This window comes from Frankliniella occidentalis, unplaced genomic scaffold (assembly GCF_000697945.3).
Source record: "Frankliniella occidentalis isolate FOCC.00 unplaced genomic scaffold, Focc_3.1 Scaffold72, whole genome shotgun sequence".
NCBI lineage: Eukaryota > Metazoa > Arthropoda > Insecta > Thysanoptera > Thripidae > Frankliniella > Frankliniella occidentalis.
The window spans coordinates 656682-669466 of record NW_026267202.1 but is presented as its reverse complement, the minus strand read 5'-3'; the positions used below and the strand labels follow the sequence as shown (position 1 = coordinate 669466).

Genomic DNA, 12785 nt, shown 5'->3' with positions numbered 1-12785 from the left:
AGGCCCCATCCCTTGCGGGCCACCCATGGCCCCGGGCCCCATGGGCCCACCCGGTACTGGGCCGGGGCCCATGCCCCCAGGCCCCATGGGCACACCTGGGCCCGGTCCCGGCACCGCGACGGGTCCCATGCCTCCGGGCCCCATAGGACCACCGGGCACTGGCCCCATGCCGCCGTGGGGCCCTCCGTGCGGCCCTCCGAGGGGCCCGCCGTGAGGCCCACCGAGGGGTCCTCCGTGGGGCCCTCCGTGGGGTCCTTGCACCGAGCCGGGCCCCAGCCCCTGGCCGGGTCCGACGCCCACGCCGGCCTGCTGGGCGGCGGCGGCAGCGGCGGCGGCGGCTGCTGCGGCGGCGGGACCCGTCGCCTTCTTGGTCCTTTTGGCCCTCGGCTTGGGGACCTTCTTGGGCAGGCCCATGCCTCCGGGCCCCATCATGACCATGCCGCGCGGGGAGGGCTCCGTCGACGTGGGAGTGTCTGCCTTCATCGACTCGTCCTTCGCCTGATTGCAGTAAACACACAAGCACTACAGACCTTCAGTGTGAAAGGCACCAGCACATTGAACAGCAAGCCAAAGCAAGAGTCATACAGGCGAGCCGAATGTGCAAAGACAATAAAACAACGCAAAAAAATATCTGACGGCTTCTACCACATGGTCAAAAATTAATAAAACGAGCATAAGAAATAAAACTGTTTTTTTTTTTTTCAAAGAAAAGGCTCTTTTAAGTTTACTGAGAACACCTAAGACATTTTAACCTGTACATTAAATTCAAATGGTCAGGAGGAGGTAGCTTACAGTTTCTACTCATGGTGGACCATCAATCCCAATTAGAAACTTACCAAATAAAGAGGAAAACCAACCAAAGAAAAAGAAAGTAAAATGTAACCAAGGTCTCCTATCTGGTTCCCAGTGTTGTCTCATAAACACTTTAGAATATACTTAATGAAACATGAAGGGAAAATAGAGATGAATAGGGACGGAAATCCCATTTGTGTACCTGATCCATGTGAACCTGAAACAAAAATGTAATGCATGACATAGGGGTACCTGATTTAACAGATTTTTTGATTTAAGATTAGGGTTCTGCGTTTGGTTGAGAGCATTCTTTGGATTTACTAAACAAATGAAATAATTAAAAAATAAGTGGAAGAAGTCTTAGTAAAAATGTTCAAACAAACTTCAACTTGATACAGGCAAATTAAATGATAAAAAAGCCAAAGGGTATGACAATTGAAATTGTACTTGTCATGAAGTCTGTCCATTAACAAAAAACATAGGCAACACATTGCACACATTGCTACAACAATGGTGTCATGCACAAAGGTTATGCAAAGGACATTGTAGAATAGGATAATAACAACTCAAAAACAAAAAACAAAGCAAATGATGACATGCAACAAAATGCTTCAAATTGAATGAGAAAATTACATCTACCCTGCTCGACAAAAGAGATACTGAGGCTTTCCTTTAAAAAGTAATTAAGTGGTACCACAAAAAACCAACTCAACATTTTGTACCAGCCTTTGTGCTGGTTAGACAGAAACAAAGTTTATGAAAAACTAAAATTTTACACAAATTTGAAAAATACTTCATCAACTTGTTTATAGATCAAACATCAATCACAGCTATGACTAGAGTAAATACTTACTGGCTTCTCAACTGGTGGTTCCAGATCTTCAGGTGGAAGTGGGGGAAGGTCCATATAATAAGCAGGAGGCCGTGCCATTGAGTGAGTGTGGAACTTCAGAAGACGATGATTTTCCTCAAACCAGAGAGGTTTACGTTCAAGCCGAATAGCTCCAAACCATGACCAAGACAGTGGAGCTGGATTTTTGTGCCCTTCTAGAATGTCCCAAGGACTAACTCTCTGTTTTTCACAGACTTGAAGTCCCTGATAGCAAAATAAAATCGTTGTAACAAAAAACAAGACTTGAGAGTAGGAAGAAGAAGTATCATGGTTTCAATTCTTACCTGTTTCTTGTCAATTGAATCAAATCCGGCAATTTTATTACCTTTAGTGTCAGTAAGACAACCTATTTGTTCAGAGGCAACTATTTCACAGAGGACTTTAGGAATTGGTAATAATTGTCTTAAATGCACAATTGAAGGACTTGTTTTGTCGCCAATTTCCTAAAGAAAAAGTCGTGCCACAACAAAAATCATAAATTTTGGGATATAAAACTTTTATACATGAGATAATTCTAAGAAGTAATGACAATATTTTAACATCAGTGCTGTTGGACAAATGAGTTTTACCTTCTTTAATTTCTTGATTAGGTTTTGATAATGTTTCCTGGTTTCTTCAGCTTTTTCTGATTGGGAATCAGACACCAATGTGGAATGTATCAATGTAGCTAGCATATCAAGAACTGTATGGAAAAGCTCCCTGGAAAGTTGCAGGAAATTCAACCGTAACTAACCAGGTAAAATAAAATCTAGTAATAATTTAAGATATAATTCTGGTACTCACGGATTATTGTTAAGATCGATAACCCCATAAGTAATAAGCTGAACAAGAAGAATTGCCCAATCAGTTGTAACTGCAGTATTTCTTTGGATTGTGTCAAACATGCCTCCTAGTAGACTAAACCTCAACTGCAGAGCATCTTGCATCATGTTACGACTCTTTGGGTTTTCAAAGTTACTAAGTCTCTCCTGACACACAAAGGAAAACATAGATTAATAAATAGGAGAAGCAGATGATGATTCGTCAACCACAACTATACATCCACAACATACATCCTTGGGGAGAGTTAAAAATTGTGAGAGTTGAGAATGGAGGGAGGTGAGAAGCCCTTCTCGTTGATCATCCTGTCCCTTTAAGCAGGTCAGCACAAGCATTAAGAATGGTTGATGGCTCATAAGTAATGGTCCAGTATTACTACATCCGCGACCACCTCGTTCCTTGCTTTTAGAACTGCACCAGTTTGTACTTTCTAATACTTGACCTGAAAAAGAAGGGAAGTATCAATAACAAAATAATTGTTTCAGTTAAGAGAGGAAATCTTACAGTGAGAAAAATTTGGACATACCCGCAACCCTAAGAACACGACCCTGAACAGCGCTTGGTAATTTTGACACAAGCAAAGCCACCAGCCACATTGTATTGGATTTGTCCTTTGGAGTTCCTGGCTTATGATGAAGCCGTTTATCATCCTTATCGGCACAATTTAATTGGAATACGTCTATTACTGCCTTAGCAACCATATCAAGCCATTGATTAAGCTCACTTGAATTAGGACGGAATTGTTCAAACATAAGTTGCATGTCTACCCAAGACATCCGAAGAGTCCATTGGTCTAAATTTTCCAAAATGTTGGTGATGATGGTTTTTTGTTCTAGGTTGTCATCTTTTCCAACAGGAGTAGCAGGATAGCAAATCATATGCAGAAGACGTTGTGCTTGCTTTGGTGACAACATACTATCTAATAACAGATCTTGATGGCAGAGATTCTCTGGATTCTGAAGGCAGCGTTCAAGAACCCACTCTTGACTGCATATTTCCCGAAGTACATGTTGGGCGAAGTCTGACAAACCAACATTGGTCATATCTGGGCCGCCTAACCCAGTTCCTCCTAATCCACCAGGGCCATTCAATCCTCCTAAGTCCATCAAATCATCTCCTCCTCCAAGTATATCACTTGTTCCTAATATATGACTGATGCTGAGCTCACCAGGCCCTCCAACAGGGCCTTTGTTAACACCACTGTTTGAGTTTGGTGTCATTGATCCTGGAGCAGGAGATGGGGCAGACTTTTTACTACCCAAAGTACCAACAGGAGCCAAAGACTTGCTGTGAGATGCGGTAGCATCTGCTACAACAATGATTGCTTTCAGTACAGCAAGAACTGGGCCAACGCGTATGCTGTTGTGCGCGGCAGCCAAGAGATGCCTATCACAACTCAGGCAGATGCTTGATGCTACACCTGCAGTGTTGGTACCTCCCGGCAGTTGGTGAGGAGGAGATGTCCCCACAGAATACAAGGCAGGTTGGGGGCCATCAACAGTTTTGAACAAACGGAGCAACAAATGACATGTTAACCGAGCTCCAGCAGCAGCTTCTGAGTCTCCTCTTACTTCATTACCGGCTTTCACAAGAGATGGAAGAGCAATGTGGCGTACAAAGTCTCCTAGTGAAAAGCAGTGTCTCGCTATGAGAATGGAAGTAAACACTGCTAATGAATTATGAATAGATGTGTCCCTAACTTCAATTTGATTAAGGACATCAACAAAGTACGAATGGTTTGATGAGCAGCACAGTGCCATTAATACACCAAGCCACTCAGCTGAGAGTGCATTGCAGCAAGCAGTTAGTTCTGCTGATAAGATTGCAATATCATTCAGTCGGTCATTGTCTGTCTCATTACAAACAGCAACAACTGTATTACAGACAAAGCTGTATCTGTTTTGAGGTGTTTCAGCTAACTGTCGGGCCCACATTGGCTCTACTTTTCCTGTAAGTAAGCAATAAATTAAATTAAAAAATTAAATGAACTCAAAAAGAAGGGTGTTATGATCATGAAGCAGAGGGACAACTAACCTCGTTTAGGATTTGCTAACACATCAGCCATGAATTGAGTGTTGCATACATGATTTGAGGGTGAAGGTGACAAAGCTGAATACAATGCTGCTTTTATCTTTGGATATGCATTGGTGAATGGTTCAACACAGTGAGGCTTTGGCTTCAGCATGCTACAAGATGAATACAAATCATATAGGTGAGCTAAAATGCAGCGTTCAGCAGATGTGCAGTCACCAGGATTTGTCACATGCTTTACTACTCGGCATAAGCCTTCAAATACTGCGCTTGTTTGTTCTGGGGACACTGCAAAAAAGAAATCAAAGATAAATTATCTAAAAGCTCTACAAATAGATTATTTACAGGAGAATAAAAACTCAATTCTCACATAACAAGCAGCAATGATAACGCCGGAGGACTCCCACAACATAAAGACTCAAGGTAGTACTGTAGGTCCGTGCAAGAAGAGAACCTTTTGCAGTTAACTGTGCTTCAACTTCAGGCATTTCTTTTAAGATCTGGAATTAAGAATGAGGGATCGAGTATAATTTTAAATTAATTGGATTGTTTGAAATTTACTGAGAATTAAGGGGCACTACTTACTTGGATAGAGACATCAATGACACCATAAATATTGAGAGCCAACTCCATGAGGTCAAATAAAAATGCAACATGCTCAGCAACAGGTAAGTAATTAGAGTTCCCTGTAGAATAATACAGCTAATGAATAAGACAGATTTACCGGTAAAACAAAAAATTGTGACAGGTACATGTGAGAAAGCCTACCACTTGCAAACGAGTTCAGCATTTCAATAACAGTCTGACTGCATTGCCATGTTACAACGTGCTGATCAAAGTGAGATAAGGTTTGAATTTTTTGAGTTGCAGATTCAAAGTTGAATTCACTTCTTGAGTGCCTTTTAACTTTTCCACCTGTTAAAATATTATTATTAAATGGTCATCTTGGATCTGAGCAGTGATCCTGGTACGAAGACTGTATTTCTTACCTTCAGCCACATCAATGCTAAACTTTTTACTAAACAGCTTACAAATTTCTTTACTCATTTTCTTTATTACATGTCTTGCCTCATCACGGACTCTTCCAACACCATAAAGTAGCACATGACGCTGATTACAATCATGGCTGCTAAACTCATCCTAAACATCAAAATTTAAAAAAAAAACAACAACATAACAAATCCGAGCAAAGTACAATAGGAATGAAATTGAAATAGTATATTTCACTGAAGCTTACTTGAGGCAACGGAAAGTGTGTGGTGTACAACAAATGCCGTGGTCTTCTCTGTTTGTTGTCATCACTTCCATTGACGCTGTCAAGCCCAGACACAACTAAAGAGCCTGGACCACCAGATTCATCTTTAGGAGAATCAGGAGCATCCTGAAAATACAAAGGGCATTAAAGAAAACCAGAAGATTCGCATACCTATGTTTTTCACAATAAGAGAAAAAAAAATAGTCATGATAAACTGTATTAGAGATTAAGTCACACTTATGACAGGTTTATTAACTTGAGCTCCATATCAACACTTCAGTTCAATCCACACGTCACAATAAAGGGCATTGCCTGGCACACAGAAATTCGCTTTCATGAAAATATTCCAAAACCATGCAAGCATAGAAAAAATGCCCCTGAACATAAATGATAGTGAGGAATGAAAACTAAAGGATAGAGCAAAAGCACAATGCACAACAGCAACAAGCAAGGTGACAATAGTAATGATTGTAGATTCAAAAATAAACACAACACAAACCTGAAAAGTATTATAATTTATTTAATGGAGTTTAATTTTGACACTAATATAGACAAGAATAGATAAATCTTTAAAAGGAGGAAACATAAATTTAACTTTCACCACCCTTCCTTTTTTTATTTTAAAATTACTGACCATAAAAAAGAGATATAAAGTGAAGACATTTAAAAGCATTGAAAGTTGACAGTAAACTTTTCTTAAGAAGAAAGGCCATCATTTTGAATGATTGCTTTGAGCTACAGCATGTAGATTATCAAACTTAAACTCCAATTTTTCCAAATTACTGTACGTCATAGAATTCTCAAGGGAATATTTGATACGCACTATGCGGTTTTGTTGCTCCTCCTTGATGTGCTGAAGCAGCTTGTCCAGGTCATCATCAATTTTGCTGTCATCGTATTCCATGCCACGCACATGGTCCTGGTAAGGGAATAAATGGACGGTCAGGTTAGGTTGGGTGGGATGTGAGGCGTACACATCAAAATATTGGTAAAAAGAAGTAAAATTGCAAGAGAGCTTGGAAAAATTTGCAATAATGTGAAATACTGGTGCCTTCAAAATAAACATTAGATAAAAGAGAAATTTTCATGACTTAAAAAGCAGATGATTTTATAAAAGAAAGAGTGAATTGTATTGTATTGTTTAAACACTAGGATTTAAAAGGTTACTCCTCACATTTTAACACTTTGAGCAGAGTAAGTAATGTAAGTACTGAGCTTTTATTATTAGAGGTTAAGAAACAGCTGGAGATTTCAAAACTCACAGGAGAAAGTGGACAAGGAAAAAGGAAAGATGAGAAAAGGAAAAGTCAAGTCATTGTCAGTTTTAGCATTTGTCCATCAGCGCACTTGAAGAAAACAGAGGTCATATACAGAATTTTCCATGCTAGACAATGCAATTGGTGAAGCACAGGTTATGCCATTACTGATTAGCATTGCCATGGATCAACCATTGGTGTTTTTATTGTACTTGCCAACTTCAGTGCATTTTAAACTATTACATTCATACTTTTGAGTTCTTTAAACAAATTGTGAGATTTGCAAAATGTTACTATATTGTCAGAGAATTCGGAATTAACAGAACAGCAGCTGCATGCACTGAAGCTGGCAGACAATTCTAATGAGGGAATGGAAACAACCCATGACTGGTTATAATAGACCATAACCATACATTTTCCAGGAGGTTAAGCTCTGATTTTCTTTTCCAGGACATTGCAGGTCATAGGGGTCATGAACACTCCAAAAAGACAAAACAAAACTGCCTTGACAGGGAAATTCCACGCCACACATCAACCCTTGATCCAAGCTTGCCCCACCCCCTTGCACCATCATAGCACACTTAAGACACAAAACAACAAAAACAAAATCAACCTTGTCCGAAATTTCCACACCCCATTCCTTGCATTCCTGAGATAGCAGAGTTGACTGTATGTAAATTTGCATTACAGAATAAAGATTGCTTTATATTTCTTTCTGTACAAAACAAAGGCAAGGTTACTGTAATTTGGACACATGCAAGCTGGCCCTGCTCATCACAGCTAAAACCTCCAGGTCAATTACCAAAATTACTGATCCAAGGAAAAAGAGGACTTGAGTTTGAGCTGAGCAAAACAAAGGCTAATTTATCTCATGATTTTTCTTCTATACCTTTTTTAAAATTATTATTATAATTTATTATTATTATTAAGGCTGGCATATGTACAGTTTCTGCTAAAAGGTGAGCTAAAGTGAACTAAAAACACAAAACAAACAAACACATTGAAGAAATAATATGAGAGAAAAATAGCAGAAATTTCTGAATGTAAGTGATTTGTTTAAATCCTAGCATGAGAGAAGCTTGCGCAAAGCCAAGTTTGCTGGAGTGGCCAAACTAAATAGTGCTTACTATTGTGGATAGCCATGCCCCCCAAGGAAGACTAAATGTAAAACCCTCTGATCTGATTAGCTATACAGACATTCTAGAAGAGTGTCTGAGAATTACAAATAAGGTTACACTTTATTTTCCTTCCAATTGTAAGCCAATGGATAATAATAATAATAGGCTCATATATTCATATATGGTAGTGTGTAAATGGATTTGAGAAAGAATGTCTATAATGCTAATTTTATAAATTGAAATGGTTCATCCTTTTTTACATGGCTTTTGGTCTTACCTGCACTTCCATTTTGGGTGGCTTCATATCCAATGAACCAAATATTCCTCCATCTTCTTCCATAGGCTGAACAGAATTGACTTTTGAATCTGCAGGAGTGGCAGGCTTGTTACTATGTGGGTGAGGAGTACGTGCTGAACTTATTGGAGCATCTCCTGAAATTATATTAAAATATATCAGTATGAATGAAACCTCTACAGGCTTCCAAAGGTAGAATATAATAAACAGGAACTTACTTCCAGAGCAACTGTTAAGTAAGTCTCCTCTTGAAATAAGAGTGCACATGTAAGCATCATGTGAAAACACATCATGCCGAACAAGCTCAGAGAAAAGATGAACTAAATTTGTAAAAGTTGTTTTGTTTTGAGAACTTGGGTTTTCATCTGGGAATAGGAAAGGTTCAAAGTTAATGGCATAAAATCTATGTTGTGAAAAGTAAATAACTTGAGTCAGAGTGCATGCACAAACCTAAAATAGGTGCATCTTTATCCAAAAATTTCATGAGCAAACTTTGAAATATAGGTGGTCCTGATGGGGCCGATGCAACTGAATCTTTGTCATCACTAGGACTGCTGTCTTCATTAGAAGCTAACAAATCACTTTGTCTCTTTTCCAATAGTTTGGCAACCGCAACAGCACGATGCTCCCCGTAGCGTTGCCAGCTGACAGCCCACTCGCAAAGAATACTGACAATAGGTTCATCTTGCTGAACAGTCTGTGATAAATGATTCACATTAGAAAAAATCAATTGATTTAGAGAACCGTAAGTTAAATTACACAACCCAATCACATTGAAAGGCAATTTAAAATATATTATGTATATACTGGACTTTCACTTACATAGTCAGTTTGATCTTCTCTATTTTCCTGTGCTCCACCATTACTGGCAATATTGGGTGTACTATTGCTAGGAGTTGGACCTTTAGAAGCATCTTTAGATACTGTTTGATTAAAAATCTTTGCATAAAGAGTATCTAAAGAGTTAGTAGGATCAACTCTCTCAAAACTGTGTCTATCTAAAGCATCAAGGGCACTAAGAACCCTGGTAGTAATTGCTCCTGTGTGAAGGAAAATGAATAATTGGATTAGATAAACACACTGTCACCCTAAATCATACAGTATACTTTAAAACTGAGATATACCAGCAGATGATTGTTGCCACTTATCACAAGACCAGCGACCTACAGCTGCCATACTTCTATGCCTTATGTTCTCCTCTGCATTACGGAGTTGGTTTCTGAAATGAAATATACAATATTAACTTAGTACTGAGAAAGTTGGAACTTAGTCATTGCTGTGATAAAAGATCTGCAAAACGTGTGTCTACTCGTGATACCAGCAATGTTAAAGTAATGTCCATTACCTCATTGGAATGTTACTTGTTCGTTGAGGCATGGGTAATTGAGCAGGTGTGCAAGGTAAATGGTCTAAAGGTGAGCCATTCAAAACAGAGGGAGATTTGCCTTCACCTACACTGTTCCAAACTAGAGCAGTTGGACATTCTAGTGTGATAACCTTCAGATAGAAAAAAATGTTGGTTAACTAACATGGAATTAATAAAACCATGAAGAAATAAAAAGTTAAGAGCATGAAAAGATACCTGAATAATAGTGCTCAGACTATGAACAATGTCCTTATGATGTGGACATGAAAGAAATTCACTAAATGTTGATGGTAGTGGGTTAGATGACAAGTTCTGTTGTAATGTCGTTTTAGCAAGATTGCCACTAGAAAAGACAACATATAGGTAGAAAATATCATCCAGCTTAAGGTTGATCAATAAATTGATTACTTTATCATTTAATTTTTTATACCTGGAGCTTGCATTGGAGTTATTATTCCCATTGACCATTGGACTATGGGGGGAAACAGAGTTGAGCAAAGGTGACGCTGACTGGAGCTCAGATGAAATACTAGAAACTCCACCATTAGTAATTGAACCAGAGGGAAGGATTCCTAATCCACTACTTGATGAATTCGGCAGACCAGTCTGGCCTGATGAAGAGCACAGCTGAGCCAACTTTCTTCCACAAAAGTATGCAAGTTTGCGTGCAAGCAGCTCAGAACGAGTGAACTCGGTGAGATACTGAAGAGCCAGGGGCATAAGTAACCGTAGAATTCCATCATCAGCAGGACCAGATCGCAGGCGATCAAGAAGTTCTAAAACCCAGTGTAAAAATTCTTGCCTCTCTAAAAGGCCCTCCTATAATTGAATAAAACAGCCAAGGTACAGCAAAAGTAATTGAAGAAAATCTAGATTCAAAATTTAGTTATTAGATTAAGTACACTGTCACCTACCTCATACATATACTTTGCCAGCTGGACACAATAATGCCATTGTCTTTGAGCCACTTTCTGCAAGTCAGTCATGGGAGGTGGCTCTGAGACAGATCTATTTTCAGACATTGCTGGAGATGGTTGTCCTAGGTTTGACGTTGCACTTAAACTGGACAACGAATTATTAAGAACGCCTGAGCTGCCATTTAGAGATGAAGGTGTACTACCTCCTGTAGCAGGATTGGGAGTATTGGCACCACTGTTAGGATTAGGGGATGCAGAAGCTGAGTTGGACAAGTGTGATGGTAGTAAAGGACCACTGCTGCTGCCAGGTTGTTGATAATATTCTTGAAGTTTAATTAATTGATCTTTCATGAACTTCATTAGTGTAGAGGTCCATTCTGGAAAGTTTCAAAAGATAAAATAAAGGTTTAGGGAAAACAGAAACATCAATATACATATGTAGACGTAGACATACCTTGACTAGGATCTGGAAGAAGACGTTTCTTAATTTTGGCTTCCGAGACAGCAACTGTGTAGGCCGAACTAAGTTTTATAAACCAAGCTGCTCTCAACATGGGCACTTGATAGTCGCACAACAACATAAATATTTCTTCTTTTTTGTTGAATATTGGAGCCTAAAAGAAATAACTTTTTTAATAGATTTTTAATTTATTAAAATGGACGGATTTTCTTTGGGAAAAAGTGAAATACCTTTTTGGAAAGGTGCATGAGAGGTTTGCTTCCAGCCAAATCTTTAAACCAGGCCTCTATGGAGGGTCGAGATCTTGGTGTCACTGGCCAAAAATTATCTTTTGGATTTATTTGTTGACGTTTTCTACCAGAATCCGGTAGTGTGTTAATTTCCTCTTTCTTACTAAGAATCGCATTAAAATAGGCTCCAACCTAAAGGAAGTGTGTTTTTGAAAACCATTCCTCTTACAGAAAATCACACTGTGTTCATGATTAAAAACCATACCTTTGAAGGATTTATGGTGCAATTCCTAGCGGTGCCAAATTCATCTTGCAATTGAGGCATCAATGTGAAACCTTGCTTCACATTTATAGTAGTAAGTTCATCCTGAAATAAGAATCGGGGTGAAAAATTGAATGAAAGGGACTTGAACAGAGCCTTGAAAATAAGAATTTGGAGCTTTTTACCTCTTTTTGCTTGGGATCCTGGGGATAAACATCTGGGGGACCCAAGCGTGGCCTCTTAAGTGCCCGCTTTTCATTGGAGTAGGGCATCATCATCCTGAGGAGATAAGTAATTGAGGGTATGGGGTATAGAAATGTACAGATGAAGAATTGGTGTCTTAGCAGAAGAATAAAATGATTTTTTGAAAATCTTTTTAAGAGAGAAAATTATAACTGAAATCCCAATCACAAGTGATTTTACAGAAGTTCTGAATTTTTGACTGACAGTAGCAAGACTAACTTGAAATGCCAAGAAAATTAGTTACAATGGAGTTTACAAAACAATTAAGAAACAAACATTTAGGGTGGTTCAGTATTTACCAATTTTTTTCAATGCAATAAAACTTAAGGGAAGGTAACCAAAAACTGACATAGATAATCAGTAACAGTAAAGTTTGAAGAGACGTACGTGGAAGAGTCTCAAATAAGTGGGCAATCAAATAGTTATCAAGGCAGAATTTAAATTTTATGACATCTCAGATTTCGAATGGGGTCAGATAACTTTTGTAGATTTCTGGAGAAGATCAAGAAGATACCTCATAGCAGTAATATTCAAACTTCTGAAAAGGTGCCATGTACACGTTGCAGATTACACTTACGTGAAGGTTTATGAAGTTAGAACAGATTCATAAACTGAAAAATAATTTAAAAACTCAAAGAAATTAACTTAACATATACTAGCGTCTGTTTTCGAAGCCATCTTGGAACTACATTCAGTTTTGCTCTTTGCTTTGGTGTCAAAGAAAAAAAGAACAACAAAACTGTCAAAATAGCGTCGGCGATCGGCGACATAAAGCAAAACGTAGTTGCGCTGAACAACCATTCGGTCTTATGGAAATATTTGAGTTGTTACATTTCCTTCAGCAAATAA

The 12785-nt window shown here is 38.8% G+C and overlaps 1 protein-coding gene across 5 annotated transcripts in view; it reads right to left on the bottom strand.

Moving 5' to 3' along the window:
* The window catches only part of LOC113211718 (mediator of RNA polymerase II transcription subunit 12), a 16140-nt gene extending 3479 nt beyond the window's left edge, over positions 1-12661 (bottom strand). Inside the window, exons 1-29 of one of the 5 annotated variants that reach the window (XM_052268594.1) lie at positions 12514-12661; positions 11879-11972; positions 11697-11798; positions 11432-11623; positions 11196-11355; positions 10739-11118; positions 10255-10643; positions 10041-10167; positions 9804-9955; positions 9583-9677; positions 9281-9498; positions 8909-9155; positions 8677-8823; positions 8441-8595; positions 6613-6708; positions 5772-5915; positions 5524-5674; positions 5303-5449; positions 5120-5220; positions 4905-5034; positions 4538-4822; positions 3030-4451; positions 2737-2945; positions 2468-2652; positions 2254-2383; positions 1969-2127; positions 1646-1888; positions 995-1009; positions 1-522 (exon numbers count right to left, since the gene is read on the bottom strand). The exon at positions 1-522 is cut by the window's left edge and continues 24 nt beyond it. In XM_052268594.1, the coding sequence (XP_052124554.1) occupies positions 1-522; positions 995-1009; positions 1646-1888; positions 1969-2127; positions 2254-2383; positions 2468-2652; positions 2737-2945; positions 3030-4451; positions 4538-4822; positions 4905-5034; positions 5120-5220; positions 5303-5449; positions 5524-5674; positions 5772-5915; positions 6613-6708; positions 8441-8595; positions 8677-8823; positions 8909-9155; positions 9281-9498; positions 9583-9677; positions 9804-9955; positions 10041-10167; positions 10255-10643; positions 10739-11118; positions 11196-11355; positions 11432-11623; positions 11697-11798; positions 11879-11971 (6396 nt within the window). In that variant the 5' untranslated portion in view covers position 11972; positions 12514-12661. Of the gene's footprint in view, positions 523-994; positions 1010-1645; positions 1889-1968; positions 2128-2253; positions 2384-2467; positions 2653-2736; positions 2946-3029; positions 4452-4537; positions 4823-4904; positions 5035-5119; positions 5221-5302; positions 5450-5523; positions 5675-5771; positions 5916-6612; positions 6709-8440; positions 8596-8676; positions 8824-8908; positions 9156-9280; positions 9499-9582; positions 9678-9803; positions 9956-10040; positions 10168-10254; positions 10644-10738; positions 11119-11195; positions 11356-11431; positions 11624-11696; positions 11799-11878; positions 11973-12323; positions 12456-12513 lie in introns of those variants that run through there. The other 4 variants (XM_026430184.2, XM_052268595.1, XM_026430182.2 and 1 more) reach the window with 4 other exon arrangements.
* Positions 12662-12785: the final 124 nt, after the last annotated feature.